General features: G+C 48.5%; 1 protein-coding gene across 6 annotated transcripts in view; it reads right to left on the reverse strand.

Annotated features, from left to right (window-relative positions):
* The window catches only part of Adcyap1r1 (ADCYAP receptor type I), a 49,806-nt gene that overhangs the window by 16,881 nt on the left and 20,741 nt on the right, over positions 1-12,184 (reverse strand). For all 6 annotated transcript variants that reach the window (XM_085840602.1, XM_029478654.2, XM_021164752.3 and 3 more), the window contains exons 5-12: positions 10,217-10,237; positions 9,235-9,276; positions 6,545-6,654; positions 5,958-6,055; positions 5,432-5,564; positions 4,620-4,773; positions 4,260-4,320; positions 3,587-3,656 (exon numbers count right to left, since the gene is read on the reverse strand). In XM_085840602.1, coding sequence (XP_085696728.1) covers positions 3,587-3,656; positions 4,260-4,320; positions 4,620-4,773; positions 5,432-5,564; positions 5,958-6,055; positions 6,545-6,654; positions 9,235-9,276; positions 10,217-10,237 — 689 coding nt within the window. The remainder of the gene's footprint in view (positions 1-3,586; positions 3,657-4,259; positions 4,321-4,619; positions 4,774-5,431; positions 5,565-5,957; positions 6,056-6,544; positions 6,655-9,234; positions 9,277-10,216; positions 10,238-12,184) is intronic.

A 12,184-nucleotide genomic window follows, 5' to 3' on the forward strand; every position in this document is an offset into this window, starting at 1 on the left:
AGAGGTGGGGTGGGGGTGGGGAGAGAAAGTTCATGTTCAGAGTAGCGGAATACAGGAAAGCAGCCACAGCATTCCTAATTAGAGGGCTGCCTGGGAACAGCAACAGCAGCGTGTGCCATCAGGGACAGATGCTTTCCCAAACAAAGTGGGAAGCTGCCTGTGCACTAAGAAAGGAGGAGGGAGGGAGGGCTGCAAATAAATGCAAAGGAGGCATAACAAGAAGACTGCACGGCACAGCCACATCTCTGGGCCAGAGCCAAAGTCGCCCTCAAGAAAAGAACAACACGATTCTTTAAAAAACAATAACAGCTACTGAAAACAACTAAGCAACCAAAAGCCGAGGAATGATCGGAAGGATTGCCTTCAAGTTGAGTGTAAGAAGGAAACTGATGAAGGTAAAAAGTCACGATAGGGAAACTGGAAACCATAGCAGGCTTACTCAGAAAAGCTCCTGTTTGCTTTTTTCTTTGTTTCCTGGATCAGTTAGAACAACAAAGCACACCCCTGCCCGACCATGCTTGTTCCTGCTTCTGCCGCTGTCTAATTAATGTTGGAATTAACTCAGCAAATATTGCCAAGGAGAAAGTACAATTAAATATCTAGGGGTGAGGAAGAGGACAAGACAAGAGATAAACAGACTATTTCAAATCATGAGAGACCATTGACCAAACCCAGAAAACTAAACTGAGCAAGAACAGGATCAGCTTCCCTAAAGGAAAGCCAGCCTCTAAACACCGACTAGGTGGAAAGCAAGAAGAGCAATGGTATCATCAGGACGTTTAACTGTCGTCCACAATCTGTGCACCAGGCCTAGGTCACCTTACAAACATGTAAACAAAAGGCGGCAGCTTCTCAGACATGGAATTATTTCAGAGCATACAAGCACAAAGTCTCAAAGATCCTACTTCAAAAACCAAACAAAAAGAGGACACAGGGATAGCTCAGCCAGTAAAGGCTCTCAAGGGTGAGGACTGAGTGTGATTCCTGGTGACTCGGGTTAAAAAATGGGGAAAAGATAGGTATGGCAGCGTGTACTTAGAATCCCCGGGCTGAAGAGGCAGAGACAGGCAGATCCTGGACTGGATTCCAAGCCAGTGAGAAACCCTTCCAAAAAAGAAAAAATCCAAATAGGCAGAATTCTGAAGAGTAACACTAGAGATTGGTCTCGGACCTACACACACACACACACACACACACACATACACACACACACACACACACAGTGGGGGTGGGGACAGACACAGACAAAGAAAGGGGTAGGAAAAGGAAGATCATGAGTCAGTGGCTAACCTTGGCTATGTAGTGTGACCCTGTTTCAAAAGGCAAAACAAAACAAAAGCCATGCAGGAATGCAAAACTAAGCCCACACAGACATTTAATACACCTGGTGAATAGTGAAGAATAGGAACAGAAGAAGTTGGTGGTACATGGAAAGAGCAGGTGGATCATGCCCACAAAGATCTCACCCTTAGAATACAAAGAAATACTCTGCTATGCCTTCTATGTCAATGAAAACAACAGGCTCCACCATCCCTGAGAGACTGGCAAGGAATTAGTAATAGAGACATCAGCACAGAGGTGGGAGCACAGGAAGGAAGCCTCTTGCTCCCTGGCCATAGCCATGTGAACAGTAAGCGCCCAGAGTCTGTGTCCCAGAATCTTATTCCTAGCGATTTATCCCAAAGACACAACCACACATGCTCAAAGCCAGGTGAATATATCCACAGCACTAGAGAAAAACCAAAATAGTACATTTATGCTATTCTGTCATAACAGCATGATCTCTTCAGCATGTCTGATAAAATGAAATACCCGTGCTTGGTTTTATAACAACACACACAAAAGCCAACCAGGAAGAGAAACTTGCCCAATTGCATGCAAGACAACTGCCAAAAACCAGAGCAAACATTGTCCTCCATAAAAACAAGGAATAAAAGGAACAAACATTGGGAAAGATGGGCAAAAGGCTGTTTTCATTTACAGGTTGCATAATTTGCTATGTAGAAAGCCCATGTGAACCAAATAAAAAGGAGATTAAATTCTTGAGAGAATTCAAAAATTTAACGAAGCCAAGAAGTCACAAAAGCTGATCTCTTCCCTAGATGGCCCCAATAACCTGCCAGACAATACAGGGAAGGAAAGACCCCTAGACTCAATCAGTGCCCAGGCTGGAGAATATCTCAGAGGAAGCAAAGAAAACCAGGACAGACAGCGTGTTCTGCTATATTCTTGGAGACAATCGATTTTCCTCCAAATTGGTATATAATTCAATGCAGATCTTCACCAGACCTTTTCTTATGAGTTAAAAGTCAAGTCACTTCCTGTTCAAAAGTCTACCTAGCTAAGTGGATGTGCAAAAAAAAAAAATTCAACAGAACAAATGAGAAATTTGTATATAACATGGTAAAACATACAGGGTCACAGTAGCTGGCACAGTCCCCTGGGCAAACATATTAGTAGTATGAAAGTGAAGGTCTCCAGTCCACAATGATAAATAACTTTTCAACCTATAGGTTTATGTAAAGTGACTGAGAATGGGAAATTTGCAGCCATCAAAAATAGAAATGTAGCCGGGCGTGGTGGCGCACGCCTTTAGTCCCAGCACTCGGGAGGCAGAGGCAGGCGGATTTCTGAGTTCGAGGCCAGCCTGGTCTACAAAGTGAGTGCCAGGACAGCCAGGGCTACACAGAGAAACCCTGTCTCGAAAAACCAAAAAAAAAAAAAAAAATAGAAATGTAAAAACACTAGCATTTTAGTAAAGACAGAGATTTAATAGAATCTTTCTTAAAGATACGTCTGTCTTGTTAACCTAAACCACAGCAATGCTGCGAAGCAATTAAGAGATTTGTATAGCTCACACTGATGAGAATCCTCCATAAATAAGAAATAAGGCCAACAACCAGAGAGGGGAAGCCCAAGGATCCCAGTGCAGGGAAGTCATGCTGGCCGGGAACATGACAAAGTATAGAAGAGAAGTCACTGCTCTTTGCCTGATCAAAAAGACAATCTGCTAGAGGACAGAACAAAAGTTCGCAAGAATGTCATAAGCATAAGCCACCAAAAATGCTGTTTAGCCTAAGTGCTCAAAGCCACATCCAACACAGAGAAACAGACATGCTCTTCAGGAGCCACCCTCCCCCTCCACAGGACCATACACCATCAAATGATGGTACTGGGAGTACAGGGAGTGACTGGGGATGGAGTCACCTTTCCAGGGGAGTTGTAAACACTGTTAAAGCACATTTACAAAATGCTAAAACATCTGAAATGTTAAGTCTATATCCACTTGACCAGCAATTCCGCCTCTACAGATCTGTTTTAAAGAAAAAAAAATCTCACAAATGCTCATAAGTATTCATGAAATTATTCCTGGTAGCAGCTTCCATAAGGATTGCACCTTGCATGAGGATTAAAAATAGAATAATAGGCTTGTCCAGAATAGACACTAGAATAACTGAATAATGTGTGTGCCAGTGCTACAGAATATAATACAGCTGTGACAAAGACCCTCTCTTTCCCTTCTCTCTATACTCTCTGCCTGCTCTGCCCTCCCGGCCCCCCCCCGCCCCGCCCCAAAGACACTCACCATTATAGAGCCAACTACAGGGCCTTTGATCACCCACCACAGAGCTGTGCTGTCATTCATATCCCAGCATCTGAAAGATGGGCAAAGAGGAGAAATCATAACAGACCCTGCAGAGCAGCACATGACTAGCTGGGTGCCTGCTCTTCTCACCCTCTGTGTACCCCTGACCAGAGAAATCTGGAGGTTGAGGTAGTGTGGCTAGAAGACCCCTCACCCAAGGCTTGCTTTTTCTCTGTTCCTGTCATGGCAGAGACTGTAGTCTAAGAATCAGAGTCATAGTGAGATCCTAGGAAAGGACATATCTCCTCCCATTCAGATCCAGGGTCCTTGGGTTTGAGAGTGACCTCACACTCAACATTCTTCTCCTGACCGCCAAAGGATACCAGATGTTCAGAGCTTCACCAAATTTGCCCCAAAGTAGATGAGCTCAGAAATTTACCCATTCTCTTGCTGGATTGTCAATTAAGACAAGGCTAACCACAAAGAGTAAGGGCTGAAGAACGGCCTGAGGGCAGGCATTGGTCTGGGGCTGGGACAGGACCGATCCATGGGGTGAGGACTCAGGTAGTACCCAAGGATGCACATTGGGAAGTTCACATGAAGCTAGGCAGACACTGAAGCCCATGCATACAATAGACTCTGTACTATAGCCTGCTTCACTGGTTATACTTACCCTGCATCATCAAAGTAGAGCCTCAGCACAGCCCACACAGTTACACACACAGTAGGTGTCCCTGGAGAACAAGAAAAGGAAGCCCCATTTGCCCAGAATACTCTTAGCCTTGGGTTCCTGGGGACCCTATTTTCCTCATATTCCAGCTTCCTCCCTCCAGCTTCAGACCACCTTGTCTCCTAACATGACTCCTAAGTATAATGGGTGTCCCACAAAAAGAAAGTTAAAAAGTGGGGGTTCTAGGAAACAAGAAGCCCACAGCCTAGTATGGGCTCTATTATCCAATGCCTCCTAAAGCTAGGACCAAGGACACAGCTGACCAAGTGGCCTGAGCCCATCCAGACCCAGGCAGTGACCTACCCCAGCCAATGATGGTGTACCAGTAGAAATATCTCCTCTCAGGGAAGAAGGTCTCCACCAGCAGTGTAAAGAGGTACAGGCCTTCAATGAACAGCCAGAAGTAGTTGGACACCACACAGTAGTGAAAGAAAACCATGACAGCTTTGCATTCCACCTACAGAGGCAGCCAGAGAGGAAAGCTGAGCTCCCTGCCGTGTCCCCAGGTAAATCCTGAAGTGCAGCTCTACAGGATGCGGGGAAATCCTGAGGGCTATCAGCACTGGCATACCCAGCTTTCAGGTATCTCAAAGCCTAAAACTGTAGGCATTCCCCACAGGAGACTGCTTACAAAACGAGGATCTGGACACACTGAAGGTGGAGACACATACCTTAGCCATGGAAAATCTCTTCTCAATCACATCCTCCAAACATGTCTTTCTAGTGAAACCCCCCAAGGCTAGTCTGTTCTTATCCCAGCGTATCAAAAGCCAGTCTTCTGCATATATCTCCTTCACACAGCTGTGCTTGGGAAGGCACTGACAAAGGCCCTGGACAGCTGGCACACAAAATGCCACATGACTGGTAGCATGCCAAGGGACTGGCTTATCCCTATCTGAGCCTCATTCTCACCTAACCCTCCTGGCCCAAGAATGAGGCTAAGGGCCTGGCTGTGTTTTGTATTGGAGTGAGGTTATATACTGGCTATGGTAACCACTCTATAACTCCTGAACGTTCACAAGACTTAGAATAAGACCTTCACCTGCATAGACACATTCCCTGTAGGGTGTTATCAGGACAGAGTCCTGGGGTACTGAGTTGCTTCACTCACTTACGGTGGAAACGAAGCAGTGACTGCTGTCCTGCTCGGCGTACAAGATCCAGTCTTTGATGAAGACAGAGATAGCCCTCAGCATGAAGGATACAAACAGGTTCATGTGGATGAAGTTACGGGTACAGTGCAGCTTCCTACATGGACCAGGATGGGAAGGCCATGAGTTCACAGTACTTCACACTCTCAGGGTGGGGCTGCTCTGGGCCTACTCATGGTTGGTCTTAATGGGGTCCCTCTCCCAGACTACCCTCTTCTCCCCCTTCGATAACCCTCTGCCTTCCCCACCCTGGTCATCCACTGGCCAGACTTCTCCCTCCTGTAGCCTCTCTACCTAGACCAGGAAGATTAGAGCAAGCAAGCAAAGGAAATTCTGGAAGGGATTGTCTGATTGTGTGGTCCCGGACATACGAGCTGCCCTCTCAGGCCACCTTCCCATCTGCTCTACTAGGGACAGGGTCTGCCTTCCAAGGGACTTTCCAGGGATGATGGGATGGACAATTCTGGCTCTAACTCTACTGGGCTCTCACCGGAAGCGGCACAAGATGACCATGGCAGTGGTGAGGGTGACGAGGGAGGTGCTGTAGCCGACTGTGTAGAGGGCCTTCACCGACAGGTAGTAATAATCCTGGAGCAGGGCACAGGACATGCAGGGCTCTGCTTGGGACCAGTCACTGCCCCCCTAGGGCCCACACCCAGTGTCCCAGACCAGGCCCTTGGGGCCCAACATCTCCCCCATCTCTGCCATCACTCCACTCCTGGCTGGATGCCTGTTCCTCTCTGTATAGGGTCAGTACTCTAAACCTTTTCAGAATGTACTGAAGGCAAGGGCACTGATCAATCAGATCTGAACACAGCCCTAGCCTGAATACAGGTTGAAGAAGCTCCCTGCTAAACCCAGAATTAAGTCATCAGTTTCTGGGCTATCTGGAGGACAGTGTCCTGAACAAGTAGCCATGGTTGAGGGGACTTGTGCAAGTTGTGGGGACAGAACCCAGCAGGGTGAATGAACAACATCCTACCCTCTATGCTCCAGGCTCAGTATACAGCAGGCAGGCACTCATGAGTGCCGCCCACAGCCCTGAGCTCTTCAGAACTAACCCATCACCTTACTTACCTGATCCCCAGACTCAGGCTCATAGTCATCAAACCCACAAGCATCGAAGTAATGGGGGAAGGGCTCCGACCAGCCATCCTCAGTGCAGTTCCGGCCCACGACCCCCATGTCTGCAGAGAACAGAAAACTAGGCAAGGCATGTGAATGGCTTAAAATGACCCTGAAAAATGATTTCATAGTGGGACTTCCTGAAAGTACATGTGTTCAACGGGGTGGCTCAAGCTAGAAGGCATGAGATGGAGTGATTGCCAAAGACCTGGCATGTGTCCTTCACTAATGGCAAGGGAGATGGGGAGCAGGTGAATGAGCGACCTGATCCCTTCATTGAGAATCCAGCATGTCTGTATCTCTCCTGTAATATTCCTGAACACTCAACAGAAGAAGATCTGGAGCTCACCCAGGACCCTAGATCAGCACTACTCAAAATGTCAATGTGCAGAAACCACCTAGAAACTTGTCACAAATGCTACGCTCAAGCCAAACCCCAGGGTCCCTAACAAGCCATTCAGGATATTCAAGGCCTCCTTCTGTAGGGGACTGTTGGGTGCCTACCAGCAGCTGTAACATCTCACACCAATGAATCCCCTGGCTTTATTGCTTTTTAGCAAGCCCAGGAATACTCTATTTTACCGCCAGCCTTACAAAGATACAAACTCAGTGGAGTTTTGTTTGTTGTTTCATATTTGCCTTTCAGAGTTTTCATCTGCCTCCCATCACCAATGTGCATTCCTTCTCTTCGGATTGACTTAAAGTTCATTGTGTGGGAGGCTGGAGGGATGGAGCAGTCACGGCTACTGAAAGAGGCGCTTGCTACCTGCAAAGCAGAGCGCAGGCTATTTTTCACATAAGTGGGTTGCTTCGGCCTTGAATGACATCACGTCATTCTCCTGAGCTGGTGAGAGCTACTAAGGTCCAGGAGAGCACCTAGCAAGTAGGCCTTTTCTTCCAGCTAGCACCTAAGTATGGCCCCAGATATTTGCCCCTACCTGACAGCCCAAGAGCTACCAATCTCTTAGGGCATATGGAAAGGAACAGGATTCAGGGTAATCTTAAATCTCCAGAGACAAAAATCAGGATTTTTCAAATTTCAGTTGTAGCACCTTGTGGACTTGGTAGAGTGCAGATGCTACAGCCTCATCCTGGAGTGTGTGATACAGTCAGTCTATGGGTTTCAGGGGCGAGTGACCAGTGTGTGGTAAGAGACCTCTGTGGACAGGGTGTTTGGAGCACACACTGCTTGTCCTCTGTGATCAAGGTGGTCTCTGGAAAGCTCTACAAGGAGGCAATGGGTCAGTGCAGAACAAAAGAGAGAGGAAAAGACTCCTCATTTTTCCAGACAGTAGTCCTTGCTCTCCTGGAACTCATTCTGTAAACCAGGCTGGCCTTGAACTCAAAGATCTGCCTGGCTCTACCTCCTGAGTGCTGGGATTAAAGGCATGCACCACCACCCACCTGGCTACCCCCTCTCTTTTCTAACCAGCACCCACTCCTGCTGGTGGACTTGGAAGGTGTCAGAGAGTTGGACATACCCTTCCTGGGAGGAATGATAGAGCCTGCCCACAAGAACAGTCTGCCCAGAATGGGAGAGTCTCTGCAGCTTCTCTGACACCTGTGACACAAGCCAAGAAGGGACTGCAGCAGCCTGGGTCACTTTTAGCAATTTCATCAGATTGTCTCTTTTTCAGAAAAGTATGTCTCTGGCTGCTGCTGGCAGCCTCCCTGCAAGGTCCCCGGAACAGTTCAGAATGTCTGAATGCCTCGTCCATCTCAACTGAGAGTCAGAGTGGCTGAGCCACTGCCCTCCCTGGGCTTCAGTAAACTCCGACTTGCCCACCTCATAGAGGTAAGAGGAAGAAAGAGACAGAGGGTACAGAAACTTGAAAATCAATTTTTACAAAAAGCTTCCTAGAGGGAAAAGCCATTTCTTTTCTTTTATTTTCCCTCTTTATTTTAATAACACGAAGTAGGCTTGGATAAACATAAATGTTTTTGTTCCCAAAATTGCTCTATGACTATTGTTCTGGTAGAAATCTCCGGAAGATGGAGCACTCTCCAGACTGCCAAACCTTGAATGACAGCATCTCTTTTGCTAGACTGTTTTGCTCCAGCATCATCATAGCAGCATAGCACGCTCCCTGATAGTATCCCACCATATCGTCTAGATATGGTAGCCAAGCATCTTGCCTCGATCCAGCTGGCTAAATCAGAGACTCCGGTGAGACCCCGGAATCTGCCCTTTACCGAGACTGCAGAGAGCGGGATTGGGATAGGGAAGCCATACATCCTCCTGACACCCTGCCTCTTGCAGCTCCAGGCTCACCAGGGTTGTGGGTGATTGGCTGTGATGCTCAGAGTGGTGCATGGCTCAGCCCCATCCAGTTGACTGAAGTGCATAGCTGAACCCTGAGAACTTCTACGGGAAGTTCAAAACCACCAAACACCTTCTAGTACAAAGGCTCCCCACTTACAGCCCATGATAGGCCCCAAGATACCCATGACTCCCCCACAGCACATGGTTACAAGCATGATGGAGTCTTTTCTCTGGGTACTTGGGCACCATCTTCCAAGAAGACAACACACAGCTCTATCAGAGAAGGTACACACTCTAGAGCACACAGAGGAGAAAGCCCAGCTACAAAGCAGCTGCCCTCCACCCCACCAGCCCAAGGTGACTCCAGCACACCCCTCACCTGTGATCTCCAAGGAATTACTATCAGCAAAGCCAGAATCCCCTGCGAAACACAAGCATGGGTCAGTCAGAAGGCTGTGCCTGCCTATAAGTTGCCCCATCAGCTAAGGCTAGGGCTGCCTAGTCTGTGGAGAGTGGGCAGGGGATCAAGAGACTGAACCTCGGGAGCCACACTTCGCTCTGGCTCACTGTCTCTAGCAGCTCCAGTCTCACCAGAGCAGCAGCTGCATGGCTGTGATGCTCACAGTGGTGTGTGGCATGGTCCCTACCAGAGAGTCTTTATGGAGAGAGGGTGATGCTCACAGTGGTGTGTGGTAATGGTCCCCACCAGAGAGCCTTCATGGAGGGAGGAAATGGAGTGAATAAGCCTGGGGCTTGGGAGTTTTCTTTGAAGTTCAACTCCTGCCTCTACTCCAAGTCTGTTTTTCACCAAAGGGACACCCAAAGCCCAAAGAGTTTATCTGTAGACAGTTTTCTCCCCACTCCATAACCTTTATATTTATCTCAAGATGGCCTAGAAGTTAACCCCATTTACTCTCGACTTTTCAAAATCCCATTTCTAAGCTGAAGTGTTACCTCCTTCAGGAAGTCTGCCCTGACCTCTTTCCTGTCCTGACTGCATAATCTACCTTGTGCATTCCCACCTCGTAGCTTCTGGAATGACAGAGTCTGTGTGAACTCAAGAACGGGGCTGTCCTGCACATAGAAACATGCATGCACTATGCACACAAACAGATGTTTTCCAATCTCTCCATTGGTGATTCAAACACCCGACCCAGCTTGAAAGGGCCTTGAAGCCCAACACTGTGTCTTCCATCCCTCCTACCCCCTCCAGGATGGGCGGAGGGAAGGCGTTGATCGCTGATGATCCTTCTATGATTGCTGCCCCACCATCATCCCAGCATCCAGGAGCATCAGATCTCCTCAGGCTGGGCTCTGACGGGCTAGTGAAACTCAGTCTGCCCTCCCAGGGGTCCTCTTACCTATGGTTTCTGTCATCCAGACTGTATGTAGAGGAAGAGAGAAAGAGAGAGAACATGAGTAGAAATGCAGAGGTGACCAGGACTGAAGTCAGATTTGTTCTCACAGGTTATTCGCGCCACCCCTTGCCCCAACTCTGAGAAACCCCAGGTAGGGTCCTAAAGGCCTGAGGAACCTATGCTACAACCTGGCAGGTTCACAGGGGCAGGGGCAGATCTAACTCCACCTCCAGGTCAGCACAGGAGGAAGGGGAGACACTGACCAGGGCTCCCAGAAAGCCAGCACCACAGGGAGGCCAACAGCACCATGACTGAGCTTCCTGGGAAGGTGAGAGCAAATGAGACAGTGAGTCTAGTTGCTTCTGTGGGGAGGGCAAGTCTCACTACCAAGCTTGTGAAGAGAGGCGCTAAAGGCCCTGCTTTAATGAACCATTAAGAGGCAGGTGTAAATAACATCCCTGCTCCCTGAGGCGGGAGCAGCTGAGGGAAATCATTTTACCCTCCTTCCTGTCACCTCTTGTGACTGCGGCTGTAGGAAAGGAAGGGTTTGTGGCTGGAATCCTGCCGAGAGAGGATGTGCCACGAGCTTCACATAACTAACTGAAGTAAAGCAATGGGCACATGGAGGAAGTGATTAAGCTGCCTTGCAGAGGAATCAATCTTAGGAGCTAGCTGAATCACAGGCCCTGTCGCTGACAGCCCCTATCTTCCCCCTATTCACTCTCTCTGTTTACAGCCTCCTCCAGCGCTTACCCCTCAGGATAGGAGCATTCAGAAACCAGACTAGCAGGAGGTGGGTAAGATGTGGGATAAGGAGAGGTGAGGTATCAAGATAAACCTGGCCTTCTCTGAGCTCTGGATAGAAACTCAAAGATGGAGGCTCCAGACTCTAATGCATACTATTCTTTCTCCCCTCCTCCTGCAATCCGCTGGTGGTGGCCTCACAGACAGGGCCAGACATCCCCTCCATGAAGTCAGGCCCGTGGGGGTCCTGTCTTCTTCCACATTTATGGATCCAATATCACAGCTCCACCACTGCACCCACTCATGGGATCCCAATTTGGCCCGGGAACTCTACAGTGACATCATGGTCAGTGGCACTAGAGACCATGAGCAGACATGACATGTGAGATCCACAGAAGCTGCAGTCGACAGCTTTGGTTTCCCGGCACCAGGCCTTCACATATGTCCCTGAAGCCTATATCTACATGTCACAGGCTACTTTCCTTGGTGTCTGAGGCCATCTCTTAGACAGCCTGGGTTAGTGGAGCAGGGCCCTCTCTCCTTCTCCTCTAAATCCTCATGACCATCTGAGGGCAGCAAGGACCAGAGACAGCCCTTTCTTAGCATGTGTGTGTGCACTGGTGGACTAGCAGACTGGTGCTAGGCTGGAGGTTTGGGCATCTGCCCACATCAAGTGGTGAAAGAATGTGGTCATGGTGTCTCTTCACAGCAATAGAAACCCTAACTATAACCAGGGTGTTTTGTTGGGCGTGGTGGTGCTCGCCTTTAATCCCAGCACTCAGGAGGCAGAGGCAGGCAGATTTCTGAGTTTGAGGCCAGCCTGGTCTACAACGTGAGTTCCAGGACAGCCAAGGCTATACAGAGAAACCCTGTCTCAGGAAAAAAAAAAAAAAGAACAGGGTGTTTGGTCATACAGTCCCATCCATATCTTCCGACGGGCTTCTGAGACATCTCTGCCTATGTCGTCATCATGGTAACTATGATGATGTCAGCTAACTTTACTATTAAATATGCAAAATGCACCAGGTGCTGCGCTACATACATCTCCATAGGTGACCTGGCTTTATCCTCACAGACCACCTGGGGAAACAGCCACCGTGTCACATGGCCATCCGGCAGGCCAACAACTTGAGTGATAATCTGCCTTGCTGAAGGTGCCCAGTGGGGTAGACAGTAGTGTTGCCATGGACTATGCCTAAGCCCAGATTGCTCTCACATGCCCTGAGA

This window comes from Mus caroli, unplaced genomic scaffold (assembly GCF_978045245.1).
Source record: "Mus caroli unplaced genomic scaffold, Mus_caroli_1 scaffold_7, whole genome shotgun sequence".
In the NCBI taxonomy this organism is placed as follows: domain Eukaryota; kingdom Metazoa; phylum Chordata; class Mammalia; order Rodentia; family Muridae; genus Mus; species Mus caroli.